General features: G+C 46.3%; 1 protein-coding gene across 3 annotated transcripts in view; it reads right to left on the reverse strand.

Moving 5' to 3' along the window:
* The window catches only part of METTL22 (methyltransferase 22, Kin17 lysine), a 224842-nt gene that overhangs the window by 17180 nt on the left and 184394 nt on the right, over positions 1-23268 (reverse strand). For all 3 annotated transcript variants that reach the window (XM_073647778.1, XM_073647777.1, XM_073647779.1), the window contains exon 9: positions 20398-20500. In XM_073647778.1, the coding sequence (XP_073503879.1) occupies positions 20398-20500 (103 nt within the window). The remainder of the gene's footprint in view (positions 1-20397; positions 20501-23268) is intronic.

Genomic DNA, 23268 nt, shown 5'->3' on the forward strand with positions numbered 1-23268 from the left:
CTATCCTAAACTGTGCTGCCCGACTAATCCACCTGTCCCCCCGCTATTCCCCGGCCTCTCCTCTCTGTCAATCTCTTCACTGGCTCCCCATTGCTCAGAGAATCCAGTTTAAAACCCTAACCATGGCATACAAAGCCATTCACAACCTGTCTCCTCCATACATCTCTGACCTAGTCTCCCGTACTCAACCTCCGATCCTCACAAGATCTCCTACTCTACTCCCCTCTTATCTCTTCTTCCCACAATCGCATACAAGATTTCTCCCATGCTTCCCCCCTACTCTGGAATGCTCTACCCCAACACATCAGACTCTCGTCGACCGTGGAAACCTTCTAAAGGAGCCTGAAGACCCACCTCTTCCGACAAGCCTACAACCTGAAGTAACCACCGCTGCATGACCAGCTCTACCCTCACCTAATGTATCCTCACCCATCCCTTGTAGATTGTGAGCCCTCGCGGGCAGGGTCCTCGCTCCTCCTGTAACAGTCGCTGTCACATTGTGTTCAAGATTATTGTACTTGTTTTTGCTATGTATACCCCTTTTCACATGTAAAGCGCCATGGAATAAATGGCGCTATAATAATAAATAATAATAATAATAATAACCTTCGGTCAAGTATGAGGTCCAGATCACTCTGGAAGAGGTTTTCATCCAAGATATCTCTGTACTTGGCCGCATTCATGTTTCCTTCAATTGCAACCAGTCGCCCTGTCCCTGCAGCTGAAAAACACCCCCATAGCATGATGCTGCCCACCACCATGTTTCACTGTTGGGATTGTATTGGGCAGGTGATGAGCAGTGCCTGGTTTTCTCCACACATACTGCTTAAGATTCTCTGGTCTGATGAGACGAAGATAGAACTTTTTGGTGATAATTCTATTTCTCATAGTCTGGGAGTCCTTCATGTGTTTTTGAGCAAACTCTATGCGGGCTTTCATATGTCTTGCACTGAGGAGAGGCCTCTGTCGGGCCACTCTGCCATAAAGGCCCGACTGGTGGAGGGCTGCAGTGATAGTTGACTTTGTGAAACTTTCTCCCATCTCCCTAGTGCATCTCTGGAGCTCAGTCACAGTGATCATGGGGTTCTTCTTTACCACTCTCACCAAGGCTCTTCTCCCACGATTGCAGAGTTTGGCTGGAAGGCCAGGTCTAGGAAGACTTCCGGTGGTCCCAAACTTCTTCCATTTAAGGATTATGGAGGCCACTATGCTCTTGGGAACCTTGAGTAATGCAGAAATTAGTTTGTAACCTTGGCCAGATCTGTGTCTTGCCACAATTCTGTCTCTGAGCTCCTTGGGCAGTTCCTTTGAGCTCATGATTCTCATTTGGTCTGACATGTACTGTGAGCTGTGAGGTCTTATATAGACAGGTGTGTGCCTTTCCAAATCAAGTCCTATCAGTTTAATTAAACACATCTGGACTCCAATGAAGGTGTAGAACCATGTCAAGGAGGATCACAAAGAAATGGACAGCATGTGGCTTAAATATGAGTGTCTGAGCAAAGGGTCTGAATACTTATGACCATGTGATATTTCAGTTTTTCTTTTTTAATAAATTTGCAAAAATTTCTACATTTGTTTTTTTTTCAGTCAAGATGGAGTGCAGAGTGTACTTTAATGAGACAAAATATGAACTTTTTAGAATTTAACAAATGGCTACAATGAAACAAAGTGAAAAATTTAAAGGGGTCTGAATACTTTCCATACCCACTGTATATCTCTGTTAAAAACACATGAACACTTAGCAAAGCCAAGTGTATGTGGGAGTCCGGAGAGAAAACAATTTGCTGAAAGAACGTTCAGATGACAGTTGTCATGTGTGTGGACAGCTTTACTCAACAAGAAAGGCTTACACAGTTATGGGATAAAACAAATTACATAAGTGTTGAACAGTGGAGGAAATTCCCCGAAGTATACAGTGAACAGAAACAATGATGGATATAGAAGCACAGTTTTGCAGCTTGTTACTACAGTCATGGCCAAAAGTATTGAGAATGAGACAAATAGTAATTTTTCCAAAGTTTACTGCTTCATTTTTTGTAATGGCAATTTGCATATACTCCTGAATGTCAAAGAGTGATCAGCTTAACAGCAATTACTGTACTTGCAAAGTCAATATTTGCCCAGAAAATGAACTTTAACCCCCAAAACACATTTCAACATCATTGCAGTCCTTTCACTTAAAAGGAGCAGCTAACATCGTTTTAGTGATTGATCCATTAACACAGGTGTGGGTGTTGATGAGGACAGGGCTGGCGATCAATCAGTCATGATTAAGTAAGAATGACATCACTGGACACTTTAAAAGGAGGCTGGTTCTGGGTATCATTGTTTCTCTTCAGTTAACCATGGTTATCTCTAAAGAAACACGTGCAGCCATCATTGCACTGCACAAAAATGGCCTAACAGGGAAGAGTATCGCAGCTACAAAGATTGCACCTCAGTCAACAATCTATCGCATCATCAAGAACTTCAAGGAGAGAGCTTCCATTGTTGTCAAAAAGGCTCCAGGGCGCCCAAGAAAGACCAGCAAGCGCCAGGACCGTATCTTAAAACTGTTTCAGCTGCGGGATCGGACTACCAGCAGTGCCGAGCTTGCTCAGGAATGGCAGCAGGCTGGTGTGAGTGCTTCTGCACGCACTGTGAGGCGGAGACTCTTTGAGCAAGGGCTGGTTTCAAGGAGGGCAGCAAAGAAGCCACTTCTCTCCAGAAAAAACATCAGGGACCGACTGATATTCTGCAAAAGGTACAGGGAGTGGACTGCTGAGGACTGGGGCAAAGTCATTTTCTCTGATGAATCCCCTTTTCGATTGTTTGGGACATCTGGAAAACAGCTTATTCGGAGAAGAAGAGGTGAGCGCTACCACCAGTCTTGTCTCATGCCAACTGTAAAGCATTCTGAAACCATTCATGTGTGGGGTTGCTTCTCAGCCAAGAGAATCGGCTCACTCACAGTCTTGCCTAAAAACACAGCCATGAATAAAGAATGGTACCAGAATGTCCTCCAAGAGCAACTTCTCCCAACCGTCCAAGAGCAGTTTGGCGCCCAAAAATGCCTTTTCCAGCATGATGGAGTGTAGCACCCCGAGGGCTCGGCTGCTACAGGGGTATTGCACCTCGAACCAGAGGTGTGGTATTCCACTCCCGGGTAAGGATGGAGTGTGGACTAGAACCCAGTTAGCTGCATGCACCACATACATCCCATTTCCGGGGGACAGATCAACGGTACTCCCACCAGATAGATGTGCAGGTACGACAGCGTCTGTCCCTGGCTGGAGTGGGAGGGGGGGAGGAATATCCCAGTGGTGCAGGAGCAGAGAGGGGAGGGACTCTGGGCATAGGAAGGAGCCCATTGGTGGCTAGTCACCTGGGCTCGGGTGTCAGAGGGAGTATAAAAGGTGGGCACCATCTTAGGAGTTCAGTTCAGTCAGACAGAAGAAGAGGAGAAGAGTAGTAACAGGGAGCAGCAGCCCTGTCTGGGTGCTGCTCCTGAAGGGAGCAAGAGAGAGAAAGACAAGAGGAAAGGAACAAGGAAGGAATGGAACCTGGAGAAAGGCCCAGAGACATGAAGGAAGAGGGAACCCGAGCACGCTAGGAGTCAGCGGGTGAAGGGTTGGCAGATCAGGGTACCGGATCCCGAACTGGTGGAGGCCACTTATCCTCAGCCAGGAACCGGAGGTCGTGGCCACGTCTTGGCGCGACCACTCACAACACTCACCACGAAGGCACGCCACATAGGGTCAGGGAAACCGGAGATAGGTTTCGCCACCAGAAGGCCCGAGGAAGCTGGACATGGGTGGGTCCCTAGTGGGGACGGCCAGAGAAAGGAACGGAGAAAGGAGTTCAAGGTCACACTCTGGAACTGCCTGGGGGTTGGTCGAGCCCCGTACCTGGTGGATGCAGCACGGCTCGGGTCGTCATCACCTGCAGGACTGACACTGATAACATCTGTGAGTAAAGCATTGAAAACTGCAATCAGTCTCTGTGTTCCATCGCACTACCAGCACTAAAGGTACCGGGACGCCCTTTCTATCACTCCCTTCACCCGCACCAGCTGCCCTGAGGCCATACCTCTCCCGTTGGGGGTTATACCACCATTGCTGCACACATACCACCGGCCTCAGCGGACTGTTCTGCAGCGGCGGCCTTGCGACTGCAAATCAACGGGTGGCGTAGTCGACACTTAAACAACATCTACAAAGACTGCCACACACTTAGTTTGACCACCCTGGGCACGGACCGGGTCCCCGCCACTCGGAGACTACTACCCCCATCGGATCCGGCTCCGGGTATTCCCCCGCGCACACGTGCGCCGCACTACAGCACTGGCCCAGGGGGCGCGTCAGGAGCACCTTGCCATAAAGCAAAGGTGATAACTAAATGGCTCATGGAACAAAACAGAGATTTTGGATCCATGGCCTGGAAACTCCCCAGATCTTAATCCCATTGAGAACTTGTGGTCAATCATCAAGAGAGACGGGTGGACAAACAAAAACCAACAAATTCTGGCAAAATGCAAGCATTGATTATGCAAGAATGGACTGCTATCAGTCAGGATTTGGTCCAAAAGTTGATTGAGAGCATGCCAGGGAGAATTACAGAGGTCTTGAAGAAGAAGGGGCAACACTGCAAATATTGACTTGCTGCATTAACTCATTCTAACTGTCAATATAACCTATTGGTACTCATAATATGATTGCAATTATATTTCTGTATGTGATATAAACATCAGACAAACACTAATAAAAACCAGAGGCCAGCAGATCATGTGAAAATATAATTTTGGTGTCATTCTCAAAACTTTTGGCCATGACTGTAGGCCAGCTTGTTATTTGGAAGATAATGAAAATCAAAAATCAGTTGATCAAAGTAAATGTTTTTCTTTCTTGGCATCAGTCTCAAAGGAATGACTGAAGTCTGGAAAATGTACAAGAGGTGCTGACAGTTCTTCTCCATTCTGTATCTGCTGTATACTGATATAGCATGTGTCAGATTGGGATCTATCACTGCACCGTTGCTGAATTAATGATTTGTGCTCCACGTTGCTCTTGGACATAATGGTGTTATACTGCAGGTTCTATACCCCTACTATAACGCTACCAGATAACTACTGTAAACTTTCATATTTTCTAAGCTCAGTGAAATTCGTTATCAATGTGTATGTTTTTCCACATCTTTCCAAACACCAGCAATCAAAGCAAATGATGCCAGGAGAATACAGGCCATGAGATCAACAAGCGACTTATTCTGGCATGCAGTTTAATGAGTATTTGCATTAATAATAATTTATAGAAATGTGATGGCAATGCTTCGTACTGTTGACTTGCAGCCAGTTTTCCAAACCTGTATCAAATGAAGCTTTTCATGTGCATGTTGACCTTTCAGGTTAGTGTTTCCGCACATTTCCCGACTGAACGGTTCCCACCTTACATGCCTTAATGATATGAATGGACATTTATCCGGCTATCAGGACATAAAACCAGGGAGAGCTATTTCTTTCTTATCCCAGTGGAGCATTCACATCACGCAAGACCAGAAAAATACAAGACACTATTATGCTGTGACACCATTTCCATCCTCAGACACAGGAGTGAGACACTAACCAGGTGTTTTACAGTTCCAATATTTAACCCCTTTTGTGACCAAGCGAAAATGGGCCCATTTTGTTTTTGTTTTTGCCTCTTCTCTTTTTTAGCAGGCATTTTTTTTTCCTCTAATATGGTTGTATCAGATACTGTTTTAGGAGAGACAACTTGAATTATTTTTTTTAGCACAGCTTTTGCGGATTACTATGAAATTTATATATCTTTTTTTGCAAATATTACCTATTATGTGTAGTTTTTTTTTTCTTGTTATATGTATGTAGTAAAATATATTTTATGGAAAAAAAACCTCTCATTTTTTTTTTTTGCATGATTTTTCCAAAAACACACAAGATAAAAAAAATAATAATAAAAGTGTGATGCCGAGTCATTACTCATGGACAAGCTGTGAGAAGGAGTAGTCAAGTGGTCCGAGGTCAGATAGCAGGATGGCTCGTAGTACAGAGGGGCAAGACAAAGGCGTGGTCAAGTGCCAGGAAGGTATGTCAAGATAAAGGGATAAGCGAAACGGGTAGTCAGAGGCTGGGAACAAAAACAGGATATCAGACAGAGCACTGAGCGAGTGCATACGCACCATTGAGCAAAGCTGCAACTGACAATGGTCTGCTCATAGCCAACCAGTTAAATAGCTAGTGAATTATCAAGAACGGGAGACACCTGGAGGAAAGCCTGCAGGCTAGGCCAGATTGACAGCCCTGCTGCTCAATCAAAATGCTGACAGTCCTGCATCCCCCAGCCTCAGATTGGACGACTGGGCTGTCACTCACCATACTGACAATTCAGCACACTCCAGATCCTATAGGGCGGTTGAGCTGTCACTCACAGCTTCTCTAGGACACAATGAGTGACAAAACTGTGACAAAAAGAAGCAAAAGAGAAGACATTCCCCCATCTCTCAAGAACTTATTGGAAAAACCATAGTTAAATCAGAGCCCGTGAAAACCAAAACTAAAGTACTCCATCTATAAGCGTCGCCTTTAATATATATATATTTTTTTTTACTCTTTAAAACAAAAAAATCATATTTTTTATTTACATACATATAAAACCCCTCCCACACATAATAGGTGTCCATAAAACCATAATAACCTTGAAAATTCATTCAATATAGCTTTTTTTCTATATACACGTTGCAAAAAAATATAAATAAATCACAGATTTTTTTTTTTTTTTACACAGTTTATTGCCCAAAAGATCTCTAGGGAATATATTTTTTTTCTTTACTGTTCACATTTTCGACTGTAACTGGGGCATCCATAGGAGCCCCAGTTACTGGGGAACAGCTCACTCGAGCGATAGAAGTCACTGGTAGAGATCCAGTAGGATCCAGCAGCTTTGTTGTGTCGGACAGAGAGCCGGCGATCATGTGACTACAAGGTCCTATAGAAGCGCTCACTGAGTGATAAACCGCTTCTATCCCCTCCCCAAGGCTCGTAGCTGTGTCTGACAGCCAGGGACTTGTTAGACTGCAGGAGCTTTAACACTTTACAATAGGATGTAGTTAAAGCCTAGGACCAAGTACCGTAAATTAACGGCACTTGGTCGTTATTGGGTTAATTTGTAGTGTAAAAATTACAATGTGAAATGTGGCCTGCTGTTACTTCAAGCTCTCCTTCATTTATTTCGCAGCAGTACATTTGTATGGATTAAGAGCTGAAAGGTTGATTCTACATAAATTTCCTATCTTCTTATTGGTAAAAGTCAGAAAACAAGACTGATCACACAGGGTAACTGGTATATAGGACATGATGTACTATGACAATGCATTTAAATAATTTCACAATAAATATTGATGCAGAATTCCTATATTTCTCCTACAGTCATGGCCAAAAGTTTTGAGAATGACACCAAAATTATATTTTCACATGATCTGCTGGCCTCTGGTTTTTATTAGTGTTTGTCTGATGTTTATATCACATACAGAAATATAATTGCAATCATATTATGAGTACCAATAGGTTATATTGACAGTTAGAATGAGTTAATGCAGCAAGTCAATATTTGCAGTGTTGCCCCTTCTTCTTCAAGACCTCTGTAATTCTCCCTGGCATGCTCTCAATCAACTTTTGGACCAAATCCTGACTGATAGCAGTCCATTCTTGCATAAACAATGCTTGCATTTTGCCAGAATTTGTTGGTTTTTGTTTGTCCACCCGTCTCTCTTGATGATTGACCACAAGTTCTCAATGGGATTAAGATCTGGGGAGTTTCCAGGCCATGGACCCAAAATCTCTGTTTTGTTCCATGAGCCATTTAGTTATCACCTTTGCTTTATGGCAAGGTGCTCCATCATGCTGGAAAAGGCATTTTTGGGCGCCAAACTGCTCTTTGACGGTTGGGAGAAGTTGCTCTTGGAGGACATTCTGGTACCATTCTTTATTCATGGCTGTGTTTTTAGGCAAGACTGTGAGTGAGCCGATTCCCTTGGCTGAGAAGCAACCCCACACATGAATGGTTTCAGAATGCTTTACAGTTGGCATGAGACAAGACTGGTGGTAGCGCTCACCTCTTCTTCTCCGAATAAGCTGTTTTCCAGATGTCCCAAACAATCGAAAAGGCGATTCATCAGAGAAAATGACTTTGCCCCAGTCCTCAGCAGTCCACTCCCTGTACCTTTTGCAGAATATCAGTCGGTCCCTGATGTTTTTTCTGGAGAGAAGTGGCTTCTTTGCTGCCCTCCTTGAAACCAGCCCTTGCTCAAAGAGTCTCCGCTTCACAGTGCGTGCAGAAGCACTCACACCAGCCTGCTGCCATTCCTGAGCAAGCTCGGCACTGCTGGTAGTCCGATCCCGCAGCTGAAACAGTTTTAAGATACGGTCCTGGCGCTTGCTGATCTTTCTTGGGCGCCCTGGAGCCTTTTTGACAACAATGGAAGCTCTCTCCTTGAAGTTCTTGATGATGCGATAGATTGTTGACTGAGGTGCAATCTTTGTAGCTGCGATACTCTTCCCTGCTAGGCCATTTTTGTGCAGTGCAATGATGGCTGCACGTGTTTCTTTAGAGATAACCATGGTTAACTGAAGAGAAACAATGGTACCAAGAACCAGCCTCCTTTTAAAGTGTCCAGTGATGTCATTCTTACTTAATCATGACTGAATGATCGCCAGCCCTGTCCTCATCAACACCCACACCTGTGTTAATGGATCAATCACTAAAACGATGTTAGCTGCTCCTTTTAAGGCAGGACTGCAATGATGTTGAAATGTGTTTTGGGGGTTAAAGTTCATTTTCTGGGCAAATATTGACTTTGCACGTACAGTAATTGCTGTTAAGCTGATCACTCTGACATTCAGGAGTATATGCAAATTGCCATTACAAAAAATGAAGCAGTAAACTTTGGAAAAATTACTATTTGTCTCATTCTCAATTCTTTTGGCCATGACTGTATCTTGCACATGTCTGTTGTAAAGTGCAATGCAGTATTAATGGCTCTCTATCCCATAGAGCCCTAAACCATGACCCGTTAGTAGCCATGTGCTCTTTCATAGCAAAACGCAATTACAGCAGAGACAGCTGCAATGTCTGCTCTGCCGTCCAAACAGATTCTGGAGAATATCCACAGAAGTCATTCACTTGGAATAACTGCTGAATTTACGTGTACAAGTTTTAGCCAACATCAGTTTGACATTGATTATTGAACTGTGAAGGAGCCGCCTTTAAGTCCAAACCCATTACCTAATGAGAAATCCAGCCCAAGTTTGAAAGGTTATGTCAACCTTTGAACACAATATATACATAATCTACATAAAATGGTAATTAACTTTTAATGCACATCTTATTCTGATTAGGCTACACTGCAGAGCTTCATTCATAATTCTGCTGGATGTCAGCAGAAACAAGCTGCAAATTCGCAGCAGAGTTACCAAAAAATAGTAGGGCAAATTTTCACTGTCTGACAACTTTACAGTGAATGTGGTAAAGATGGTACTTTATACGGAAATGACAATCTGTCAGCAAGAATTCCTTGAGATATGAGCTCTGAGATCTGCAGAATACTGAAAGCAATTTTGGGAGTATTATAAAGGCTGCAAATCAAAATTATAAGGTGTAAAGTTTCTCCTCCTGGAGAGTGCCAAGCTGGTGTTGGGAGATTTATAGATCATGCAATGTCGCCCTGAGAATTTAAAAATGCAAATAGCCTCTTCAGAGAGGCAGAGAACAGTCTCTCTGAAGAGACTACTTGCATATTTAAATCAGCATGAGAGCATTGCATAGCAATATAAGCCTCCCAAAGCCAACTTGGTAGTCCTCACATAGAGAAACTTTGCCCCTTAGATCTCTGGTCAAGGGAAAACCCTTCTAGTTATCTTTGCTTCACACTGATGAAGGCAAAAACCCCAGAAACACATGTCCGCAAATTAAACTTCTGGTTTGACTTCCAATTCCAAATCATCTGACAAGGTTCTTTAGAGGGTTAATATTGACTTCTAGGATTACTACCACCACTAGATAGCACTATAGTCCTTTTTCTCTTCCTCTTTGAAGAGCCTACTTGTATATCAAAATGATAGAGGAGTAAAGCAATGTATTTAGAAAGGTTCTCAACTGTTTCTGAAAAACGTCTCTAGATTTAACCTGCTAAAATGGTGTTCACAGGTAATACTAGAAATAAAACGTAAAGTATTTATTATTTCTTGCATAGCCTGCAAGAAGAATGGGAGATCTAAAATGATCATCTAAAACAGGGATCCCAAACCACATGTCGCTCACGGGCCCCTGTTGTATGGCTTGTAGCTGTCTGCTTCCTCAGTGCATTAGCGCTGGATAAAGCAGACGGCCACGAGCAGGACGAGGTGGAGGAGGACGAGCCATAGCAAGGTTAAGACTACCTCCTCCTTGCTGGTGACGCCATTCCCCTCAGCATGCGGCGGGCTTTGCCTCTTGATGTGCCAGTGCACACAGCATTGCAGGAGAGTGAGGGGACGCAGGCACATCAGTGAGTGGAGAGCACAGAAAATTATTTACATGGGTGGTCTTCACTGATTAGCAAGTGTTGAGATCTTGAGCTGGAGTTTCAATCAGATTCTTCTAATTTGCATGAACTGACCTATGGGAATCCCTCGTATAGTGGGTGGTAGATGTGATGATTCTGTATGAAGAAGACCATTAACTGCAGTTGAGAATGGAAAGTTTCCTTGGTGACGCCGCGCGCTATGATCATGTCCAGTGGGCGGAAGTTTCCCTCTGGTGAGGTTCTCAGACAGCGCATGTGCACTTGCCATGGTTCAGGTGTACACCAGATCACAATTCCGTCACACAGACATTAGGTGTTTCTTTGCCATTGGCCACATGCTAATTTATCATCAAACACATTATTCATTATTTATTCAGTATCAACAATTATCTCACTGTTTATGCACTTTAGTATTTTTTGTATTTTTATGCCGTACATATTGTGCATATACCGTGCAATTTATGCACCTCATTACATACACTCATATTTCCATGTGACAAACACCACACTACAGAGATATCTCTCATGCATCCTTGTTTTCTAGCTACATTAAGTATTTACCACTAAATCTCTTCCTTTGGTATATTTCACCAGACTTTTATGCCTATGCGCTCTGTCTTCCCTCCATGGGTCTTCAGCTTAGCAGGCACTAGTATCATGGCACACTTGTGTTGCTATGGAGAAAGTTTCCTTGATGGCACCACATGCACATGAACATGTCCCTTGGGCAGAAGTTCCCGTTCTGGGGAGGTTCTCAGACAGGGCATGTGCCATTATCATGGTTTCGGGGCACACCAGATCATGATTCCGTGAAGCAGATTTGACATGATTCTTTGCGATTGGTTATATGTTAATTGAGGCCTGTTTTATACACTTACCGTCCTGCTTCGTTCCTGAAATGCTCCTGATAAAGCTGGGTTAAACGCACGTCAAGGCGCTGAGCTAAATACCATCAGGGCTTTTACCATGTAAATGTACATATTATTACTTTGTTTCTTTGATGTTCTGCTACCCACTGTGGACTATATTCCATCAATGCATTTGTATAATTAATGATATATGTTTTATAGCCCCTGATGTGACTTTTTAAGCCCTCCATTAAGCTACTCTGGTTTTAACTTTTTTTTCTGTAAATATATTTTCAAATATAAAGTTTGTGTTATTGGTGAAACAACTCTTTTTCTTCGGTTTATTTAATGATACACAGGTGCGTCTCTGTTATTTAGCCTGTTATACTTGCTGTATTTAGTTAGTTGGTCTTAACATTGCTTGGGTGTTAAGTACTATTTTCCAATAGGTTTCTCAGGAGTTAGCTGCTACTTCTCTCAGCTCGGTGTCTCATTTCTTCAGCTTCTCCTGACCTCCATGCCACAATCAGAGATATTTCCATACAAACCTCTCAGCAAGTTACCACCTTATGGCGAGTGTTCATACCTGGCCTCTGAAATCTAGGTAATGAATCTCTCCATGCGAATCTCTGGTTTGCCTATACTTGACTGCATTCCTGCAATTAACCATTGCCATGCTGAAAGATTTACTTCTCTGTAATATCAGTGTTTTTAACCCATTGCCTTGCTGGAAGATAGCAGACTGCATAATTTCTGGGTTACTCCCATGTTTAACCATTGTCTTGTGAAAGATACCAGAATGCATTCCTTTGATTAATTGCTTTCCTGCCAGAAGTTACCAGTTTCCTGCATTGTTACTGTTTCTATGTGTATCCAAACAATTGGATCGGCTTCATCTGTGCTACCTGCTACGCTTATTTGTCTATTATTCGGTACACCCTGCTGATCCACGTGTCGTTCGTCAAGACCCATTCTGCAGCACTGTCGCCTCTGATCCTTTTTGCTCACCCAGTCCTAGGGCTTAGTGAATCCACCTTACCAGGCGAGCTCATAATAACTGTGAACAATTCTACTTAATGCCCAAGCACCTGACCTCTGCCAGAGACAGTCTTAAAAGACTTATGGTAATGATGTCAGAGGAATTCACTGGATTACCTGAGAAACCTGGAATGAACTACTGCCAAGTGAGGAGGCCGTAGGAGAAAGCAGCCGGGCATGTCGCTTGTGTCGGGATAGGTGACACACCCTCTCCTAAGGCTGACTGTTCCTTATAGGGGGAGGAGCACTTAGTGAATGATGTAATGACCCAGATGGGAGGGGGGAACAGTGAAAGAGCAGATCCTGTCACATGGAATTACAAGGGTTAAAAAGATCATATAACTGCACACTGACCATCTCATCTTTTTAGTGTAGGAGTGCAGGAACAGTTCAAACATTTTTTATCTCCCCAGAGTACCATTTTAAGGGAAAGGAAGTCAAGAGACCCTTTCGGTGGCAGCTCAGCCAACACAGCCCCTATATACTAAAGAGAAATTGGTTCCAGTATGTAGGTATTTGGGAGAGGCATAAGAACAACTGGGAGAATCACAAAGTTTGAGGACCCCTTAAAAAATAACCTTTATTAATAATCAATTAAAATAAGATAGCGTATATATCCCATATGTACAGTACAAAAAAAGGATCAAATAGTATCAACAGGTAAGACCACCCAAACAGGTAAAGATTCTCAAATATCACTGGGAGTTTTATTGATCCTCCCTGACCCTACCTGGCCGCGGACTCCCTAATGTCACACCAACACATAGGCCGTCCCTGTATGACACTATCGTGACTTCCTTTACAAAACCACCACCTTCACCGAAAGAAATAAAGTGCCCAAGTGCTTGTAAAAAAAGTTTTGGTCAGGCTACACGGCCCTGCTATCATATGCAACATAGAATATTAGTACATAAATATGGACCCCAAAACCATAGAAATTGGGCTTAAGATATCTACAACAAGATAAGATACTTCTTTCATCTGCACAATTTGTATTTGGTCTGCTGAATTATACTGACCACATATGGATTCTACTATGGATCTTTGGCTGAATTAATGTTTATTATTGTCTGGCGGTCTTTTTCATCTGAACGGATCTATTGTTTAGATGAATATCTATGCACAGTTGAGTCCTCACTAATGTCTGGTGTTGACACATTGATCTGAACGAGATTCTCTTATTATGATCAACTAGCTGAGGCTTAACAGGTTTTGGGCTACATATTTATGTACTAAAATGCTGTTTTGCTTATGATCACAGGTCCGTGTAGCCAGACCAAAACTTTTTTACAAGCACTTCAGCATTTTATTTGGGTGACGGTTGTGGTTTTGTAAGGGAAGTCACAATAGGGTCATACAGGTACAGCCTACGCTGAGCAGGGACGCCACATCGTGACATTAGGGTGCCAGCTTCTGAGGCCAGGTAGGGTCAATACACTCCCAGTGATATTTGATAATTTTTACCTGTTTGGGCAGTCTTACCTGTTGATACTGTTTGATTCCTTTTTTTGCACTTTATGTATAGGATAGACGGATTTTGGTAAGAACTTACCTGTAAAATCCTTTTCAGCGAAGGAAGGAAGGGAGACACAGATCCATTACTAGTAGGTAGGCGGAGCCCCACAGGATAGTTCACCTCAGATTTAAAAAAAGTGACGACCGGCCCCTCTACTTAGGCTCCTCCTACTCCCATGTTCTCCAGTCCGTACACAAGCTAAGGAAGAGCAGACAACACCAGCAGAACAGTACAACCCCTTGTGAAAAATTCAGAAATGTGAGAAAACAGGTTATGCAATAACAGCATGAAAACACACAGTCCCAGGTACAACTCACTGGACCTGACAACTGCAATGAGCTGGCGATGCTGGAAAAGAGCCGTAGTGCGCCAACCCCAGACCAGATGACCGCCATCAGGAAAGGGTCGCGCCGCATCTAGAAACAAAATTATACTTCTGCCATGGGAGGGTGCTGTGTCTCCCTTCCTTCGCTGAAAAGGATTTTACAGGTAAGTTCTTACCAAAATCCGTCTTTCAGCAGCAGAAAGGAAGGAAGGGAGACACAGATGCATTACTAGTGGGACGTCCCAAAGCAGTCCAGAACTCAAGGGTGGGAAACAGTGGCAGAATCGCCAACACCCAAACAACTTAGGTAAGAGCGCAACCAGCGCCGAACAAAAAATAAAATAAAATAAAGAGGTAACCTAAACCACCGCCGCCTGCAGGACCCTGCGCCCCAAGGCCGCATCGGCGGAAGCACTCACGTCCACCTTATAAAATTTAGTAAAGGTGTGAACGGAGCACCAGGTAGCCGCCCGGCAGAGCTGCTCTGCCGAGGCCCCCTGACGAAAAGCCCACGACGAACCAACAGCCCTCGTGGAATGAGCTCGAACTTCCAGGATAGCCGAACGTATCCACCGAGCTATAGTGTCCTTGGAAGCACGCTGACCACGTCAACGACCAGCAGGAATCACAAAAAGAGAGTCCGACTTGCGAAACCCTTGCGTGATTGAAAGATAGAACTTCAATGCCCGTACCAAATCCAACGAGTGCAAGGCCCGCTCCTTTGGACTCCTCGGCTTCGGACAGAGAGAAGGTAACACGATGTCCTGATTGACGTGAAAATGCGACACCACTTTAGGTAAAAAATCTCCACGGGTACGAAGCACCACACGATCCGGAAGAAATTCCAGAAAAGGTGGCGAGCAAGACAGTGCCGCCAACTCCGAAACCCTTCTGAAAGAAGTGACCGCAACCAGGAAGGCCACCTTCCAAGAAAGCAAGTAAAGCGTAGTCGAAACCATAGGTTCAAAAGGCCCATGCTGAAGAGCTTCCAGGACTAGATTAAGCTGCCAAGGGGCCACGACCGCCCTCCGAGGAGGAAACCGACGAGCAACACCACGAAAAAAAGAACGCACGTCCCTACGTGAAGCAATAGCCCTTCGAAAAAGCGCGGATAGAGCAGATACCTGACCTCGCAAGGTACCAACTGCTAGACCCTTGGCCAAACCATATTGCAGAAACGCCAAGAAGTTGGGGATGGAAAAAACCCTCGGGTTCCTTGACGATCCAGAACACCAAGAATAAAAAGACTCCCAAGTTCTGTGATAAATCCTAGTCGTAGCTGGACCTCTGGCCGCCCGCAAGATAGAAATAACCTCGGACGAAAAACCACGACGGTTTAAGATCTCGGTCTCAAGTGCCACGCCGTCAAAAGAAGTGCCTTCAGGTCCTGATGACGAATGGGCCCTTGGATTAACAGGTCCGGGCGAAGCGGCAGTGGAAACGGAGGCGCCGCCAGCAGAGACACCAGCGTCGAATACCACGCCCTCCGTGGCCAATCCGGGGCTACCAAAATTGCTGGTACTCGTTCGAGTTTGATCCGCCGAATCACCAAGGGAAGTAAGGATACTGGCGGAAACACAGATCAGCTCGAACTGGTCCCACGGGGCCACTAGAGCATCTACCGCCACAGCCTCCGGGTCCCTGTACCTGGACATGAATGTCGGAACCCTGGCGTTCAGCCTGGATGCCATCAAGTCCACCTGAGGAGTCCCCCACCGGGAACACAACAGTGCAAGGACCTCCGGATGGAGACTCCATTCCCCCGGATCCACCTGCTCGCGACTGAGGAAGTCCGCCGAGATATTCAGCACACCTGGGATATGAATCGCAGAGATGGCCGAAACCCTGGACTCGGCCCAAACCAGGATCCGGGAGACCTCCATCATGAGTCTGGAACTCCATGTCCCGCCCTGATGGTTGATATACGCGACAGCCGTCGCATTGTCCGACTGAATCCGGACCGGCAGACCGCTCAACAGGACCGTCCAATGTCGGAGGCAGAGAAAAATTGCTCTCAACTCCAGAACGTTGATCGGTAGAGACGACTCCTCTGACGACCAGACCCCCTGAACCCAGAGGTCATTCCAAACCCCCCCCAGCCAGTCAGTCTGGCATCGGTGGAAATCACCGACCACCTTGGGAGAAGAAAGGATTTCCCGAGGGATAGAGTTTCTGGACGTAACCACCATCCAAGAGACTCTCGCACCCTGCGGGAGATAACGACAGAGTGATCCAGTGAAGTCGGCGAACGATCCCAACTGGTCAGAATTAGAATTTGGAGATCCCGGGAATGAAACTGTGCAAACGGTACGGCGTCCATTGCCGCCACCATCAGACCCAGAAGGCGCATGCATTCCCGAAGGGACATTGCCATCGCCGACCTCATAGCCTGGACAAGGCGACGAAGGTTCGCTTTTTTGTCCGGAGGCAGGGACACCACTGCCCGAACTGTGTCGAAAAGCATCCCCAAGAACAAGATTGACTGTGTCGGTTCCAATGACGACTTCTTCCAATTGACCAGCCACCCGAAGTCCTCCAGGTGCTGGAGGGAGAGATTGCGCGCAGCCATCGCCTCCTCCGCTGTGGGCGACACAATCAACAGGTCGTCCAGGTAGGGCAGAACCGTAACTCCCTGTTTTCGAAGAAGCGCCATGAGTGGCGCCAGGATTTTTGTAAAAACCCTGGGTGCCGAGGCCAACCCGAATGGTAGGGCCACAAACTGGTAATGGGCCTGACCTATGGCGAAACGCAGGAAGCGCTGGTGGGCCCTGCCGATAGGGATATGCAAATAAGCGTCGCGGATGTCGATCGACACCAAGAAATCATACTGCGACAGAGCCGCTACGACCGAGCGGAGAGACTCCATGCGGAATTTTCGGGTCCGGACATGAAGATTCAAATCTTTGAGATCCATAATGGGGCGAAACTTGTCCTCCTTTTGGGGGACCACAAAAAGGTTGGAGTAAAACCCCCTTCCCCAGTCCTCCGGCGGAACCAGAACCACCACACCCTGCTGCAGAAGAGTGTCCACCTCCCGCAGCAGTGCTGCAGCCAGTTTGGGCTCGGACGGGGTGCGTGACCGACAAAACCTGTCCGGGGGACGAGAGTGAAACTCTATGAAATAGCCTGCCAACATAACCTGCGTCACCCAGGCGTCCGAAATATAGGACGCCCAAATTGACCCGAATTGTAGCAGACGACCTCCGACCCGAGAGCCCTCGAGCGGATTCCTGGCGTCAGTCCGCCTTAGCGGGCTTTTTGTCAACCTCCCGTTTGTCCTGACGGAAATGTTGCTTCCAAGGAATACGGGATTTCTGGGTGGACTTCTTACCGGAAGACGAGGGACGACTCAATCCCCAAGAAGGCTGACCGAACCGCCCCCTGGTCCGAAAGGACCGGCGACCACCACTGGCACTTGACCTGCCAGACGTGGAAGCTGCCGCCTTCCGCTGAGGCAAGGCAGCATCCTTAGCCTTGACCTTAGCAATCAGCTCCGTGAGGTCCGAACCAAAAAGATGACCGCCTTTGTACGCTAGACTAAGCAAACCTTGTTTGGAAACTGCGTCTCCAGTCCACTGTTTAAGCCACAGTGCTCTCCTGACTGTGACGGCCGAAGACTGAGTCCTGGACAGAATGGAAGTAGTATCCAGTACTGCGTTCCTGCCATAACGTGTCACCTCTTCCAACAGCTGGAAAAGCCTTTCCACTTCCGACAGCGGAGTTCCATCCTTCCATGCCGTCCGCAGCTGGTCCAACCACCGCAGAGAAGCCTCACCGGCCCACATGGCCCCCAAGGCTGCACGGAATCCATGACCCGCGGCCTCGTAGATGGACTTCGCCGCTAACTCCGTTCTTCTGTCCAGAGGTTCCTGAAGACTGGCCTTCCCTTTAACAGGAAGCAAGGAAGATTTGCTAAGCTGAGACAGAGGAACATCCTCTTCAGGGGAGGGAACCCAATTAGCGATCGTCTCCGTGGCGCAGGGATACAAGGCATCAAAAAAACGCATCCCCTGGAAGCGTTTATCCGGACACCGGCGTTCTTTCTCCACTGCCTCGTTAAGTTCATCATGCGCCGGCAATGTTGAACGAGCCCGACGCGGCTCCTGATACAGCCGGGCCGACTTGCCAGGCTTTGTCGGCTCTTCAGACAGCTGTAACGCTTCTCGCATGGCTCCAATAAGAGCATCCACGCGGCCCGAAAGCGTAGCAGATCGACTCTGCCGAAATTCATCCTCAGAATCGGAGACGTCACCAACCGAGCTTGTTGGTGAATCCGAAGCCTCCGATGCACTGCGCGGAGGAGACAGTGCCACCACAGTCCTGCGGCGCTTCTTGCCTCGTGGTGTCGTTTGTGATTTAGCTGACACCCAATGACCCAGGAGGTTAGAAGGGCTGTCAATGGAGCGGGTGAGCGCCTCCACTTTAACATCACTAAGGGTCGAACTTGACGCCACCGAAGACCCGGGTGTAACAGAAACGCGAGACGGATCCTGAAACGGATCGGGAGAGAGGTCCGCGCCCCCTGGACCCTGATCCGACATGCCTCCCACCTCAGATGCCAGCATGTTAGAATGAGTATAATAAACTAGGGTGTGTGAAAATTCCCCTTTTATATATATTTTTTTCTTTTTTTTTTGGGCACTGAAGGGTTAAAACTCTCCCCTAGAGAGAGTTACCCCAGCGCTGCAGAGCAAAAGTTAACCTAAAGAACTGAGGGGAAGCGCCCTTTGAACCAGAAGCGTGCACCCCCAGAAAGAGTTAACAGCTCTGTTGAGCAGACCCCCTCAGAAGGGGTTAATGCTGCTGACACACTAAACACCTCACTGCCTTAAGAGGTCAGGGAAGTGAGAGTGTCCAAACAAACAGTGGTAGCGGCAAATAGCACCTTGCCTGCCTTAGCAGGTCAGCCAAGGTGCATTACAATGGAGAGAACAAAAAAGGAAACTTCTGCCTTCAGGCAGAAGCGACTCACCAGTGCCGCGGTGACTGCTCCTTCTGAGCCTGTGTGGGCGGTGAACGGGAAGCAGAGAGCAGGAGGTGCACGTGGAGGGAAGCCGGAAGGAGGGAGAGGGGCGGAGAGCTCAGCGCGTGCTAAGCCAGGAGCTTCCTGTCATAATTACCATGACAGGAAGCCGAATGACGCGAGGCCCCGCCCCCCGAGCTCACTCACAGAGCCCGAGCTCAGAGAGAAAGCGCGCGTTTTCCTGAAGGCTTCCTGTCCAAAAGTGATGGCAGGAAGCCAAGATAATAAAGCCACGCCCCCCATTCCAACGGAGCCGCGCTCCTCCGTCCCTGCTCCCCAGCCCCCAGGGTCAGAGAATGCAGCGGTGGTCCTCATACACCGTCTGCAAATACAGAAAAACAGAACATCACCACATGAAGTAACGGCGGCAGCTGCAGCCGCCGCTAAAGCACTCATACATAGAGCACTTACCCCACTGTGCGCCACAGGGACTCCCAGGGATGTGTGGCGCTTGTGGCCCTTGCTCCCCCCACGGCAGAGCGCGCAGGGACCCCACAGGCGGTGTGCGTCTCCGCCAGGAAGCGCCCTATGTCCCCCGGGGCCGGCAGGTTACTGCGGGGACCTCCTTAAGGGGTACGCAGGTCTGCCAGGGGAGGGCAGGGGTCCCGGCAGCGCCGAGACCCCCTGAGACCTCTAGACCACTGGGGATCCAGGTCTCCATTGGTAAATTTAAAATAAAAAACCTTCTGAGGAGCTGCCAAGGCAGCGACTATCCTCTGCGACCTCAAATTTTAGACTGGAGAACATGGGAGTAGGAGGAGCCTAAGTAGAGGGGCCGGTCGTCACTTTTTTTAAATCTGAGGCGTTCTATCCTGTGGGGCTCCGCCTACCCACTAGTAATTGATCTGTGTCTCCCTTCCTTCCCTTCTGCTGCTGAAAGATATGCTATCTTATGTTAATTGATTATTAACAAAGGTTATTTTTTAAAGGGGATGTTTGGTAGGACAAATTTACAATACCCCCTTTTTGGTTTTTGGTATTTCGAGAATCACAAAGTGTAAGAATAGCCCAGGTATCATGTGCTATAGGATTTAGCATTCATATTACATTTTCATCCAGATGACAGATACACTTTAAACATAATTCTTACCTTCTTTCAATAGACAAATAAATAGTGCAAAGTCTTGTTAATGCATGGGTGATTCGATAAAGAGTTTTGAACAGTGCGTCTGTGAGGTCATCATCATAGAATACTGAAAGATAAAAATGTCAGCATTGCTGTGCGTTTGGGTAAACATATATGCAAAATACAAAAGGAAATATAAAAGACCCTAAATGTTGAGTCCACTGTTAAGCATCAATATAAAATAATCTGTAATTGTAATTAAAGGGGTTGTCCACTACTTTAGATTACCCCCCCAATGTATCCCCGCGGGGCCCCTAAGACTTTTTGTAAATACTTTCCGTTGCAGATACTGCCTGTGAGCGGCGCTATCACTGGTCGCTCACAGGCATCACGTGACCAGCCGGCTCTGACATCCGCTGATGTCACGACAAGTGCTGGCAGCAGCCGGGGGTCTTTGTCTTCCTGGTTCCACGGTCACTCCCGGGATCCACCGCGCGCTCTACCTCTCACCATTCATTGGGAAAGCGCATGGTGGATGCTGGGTGTGATGCAGGGGGTAACCCCGCCCACAACCCAGCAGCCACCGCGGGGACCCCAGCGCTGAGTCATGCCTCACTTGTTGTGACGCCAGCGCGGGGTCACGTGATGCCTGTGAGCAGCCACCGATAGCGCCGCTCACAGCCATTATCTGCAAGGGAAGGTATTTACAAAAAGTCTTAGGGGCCCCAGGGTGATACATTGGGGGAATAATATAAAGTAGTGCACAACTTCTTTAAAGCTATGTGCCCACGTTGCAGAAATGAAGCAGTAATTTTCCTGAGAATTTCTGCATCTCCTTAGCAGAAAAAAAGCATGCAGCTTTTACATGCGTTTTTTCTGCCAGGGAGAAGCGTTTTTTAAGCATTTTTCCAAGCGATTTTTAGCATCACTTGGAAAGTGCTTGACAAGTTGGTCACACAATGTAAATCCATGCAACCGGCATGGATTTATATTGTGTGACCAACTTATGCTGCTTTAAATGCAGCATCAATAGTAAAAAAAAAAAAAAAAAAGGAATTAAAACGTAAAAAAACCATTATACTTACCTCTCCGGCGGGCCCCGGTCTCCTCTCCGGTGACGTCCTCTGTCCTCGGTGTCCCGCGGTGTTCTGAAAGAACCTGCGTTGACGTCATTTAGTCATGTGATGGTCACGCGACTGCCGACGTCAGCGGTCGCGTGACCATCACATGACTAAATGACGTCAACGCAGGTTCTTTCAGAACACCGCGGGACACCGAGGACAGAGGACGTCACCGGAGAGGAGACCGGGGGCCGCCGGAGAGGTAAGTATAATGTTTTTTTTAAATTTTTTTTCGTTTTAATTTCTTTTTTTACTAATGGTACCCGGGTCGGATGAGATTCTCCTCTTCTCCAGACCCGGGTACCATCTGCGCATTGAACCGCATGACATACGCATGCATACATGTATACATGAGGATGTTATGCGGTTCAATTCAAGTCAATGGCAGCGATTTCGCCGCGATTACTCACAAGAAACGGTTGTGTTGCGGATTTCTCCGCAATGATAATCCGCAGCGGAAATTTCCGCGGAATGTGCACAGCACATGCGGATTGTCATTGGGAAACATGGCAGACATCTTAACATCCGCTTTTATTGTGTTTTCGCGGTGGAAATGCATTAAATCCGCATCCTGGGCACACAGCCTAGAAGTAATAGGATCTATAAATGTAATGAAAACTCTGGTGAAAACAGAAAGTTAGGCTATTTCATTCCATTCCACTCCATGGCCAAGGACAGTTCCATGTCGGAAACGCAACGGTTTTTGCCTTGATCCAAAAATTTTTATGTATCTGGAACCTTTTAAGCTGTACTAATAAATTGGTGAAGTTTCATACCCAAACGACTGGATACTTTTGCTTCCTAAGGCTATTACATTAGGCTCTTTGGTAGATGGTGAATTTCCAGTGCTGAGTCACTTTCTTATTTTCATGCTCTCGGTTTTCCAGCTACAATATTAGCCAAGCACAGTAGTCTTCTAAAAGCTGTACATGCGCTCAGTTATCGGTTTTATTTATTAGCGGATATGGCCTCTCTAGCCTACCTGCTGCTGATTGGCAGCTTTCTCTAAACATGCAAAGTGTTCAGTTCACGGTGTCGCTAAAAAAACTGATTTTTTTTGGAAATTATATTGAGAAAATAAGTTACACTGCACTGTCATTAGTTTTTGCTGTCCTCAGATAAGGCAGAATCCTTTAATCCTTTAAATAGGTCCTGGTTTGGGAATGGCAGGCACAAGACTAGGTGTCGGACTCTGACCGGTATATTTAAAAAGCACTCGAGGATTTATTGAACACTGGTCTCCACTATTAGGGCTCATGCAGACGTCTGTGCAAATCGGTCCGTTCTTGAACCGCAACGCACGGACTCGCTGAGTCTTTACTGACCCGAGCTTGACAGCTTCATAGAAATATTTGAAGTTGTCATGCTCGGTTGAGAGAGTCGCAGCCCATCTGTGCTGGGACAAATTTGCACGGACGTCAGCATGAGCCCTTACAACTCTATCAAGCACTTGCGGCAAGATGGAGAACTGCAATCCCATTTGCAGGTGAATCTGGGTACCAATATTACACCAGCTCCTGCAGCCAATAGTAGATATCAGCAATATATTTATAGCAGGCGTTTCTGTATTTTGTTAACCAGTTCAAGACTGGGCCATTTTCCTCTGTTCAATACCAAAATCACATTTTCTTTTATGCGGTTTTCAGAGCTCTGAATTTTTTTTTCTCGTTCCGATATTCAAATAATTATGTCATTTTTGTTATCCAATTATTTTTTGCCAGAATAGGGAAAAATGTGAAGAAAAAAAACTTGTGTTTCAACAACAAAGGACTGT

Source organism: Phyllobates terribilis, unplaced genomic scaffold (assembly GCF_046119375.1).
Source record: "Phyllobates terribilis strain yellow unplaced genomic scaffold, ASM4611937v1 Scaffold_9__5_contigs__length_417890890, whole genome shotgun sequence".
NCBI classification, from domain to species: domain Eukaryota; kingdom Metazoa; phylum Chordata; class Amphibia; order Anura; family Dendrobatidae; genus Phyllobates; species Phyllobates terribilis.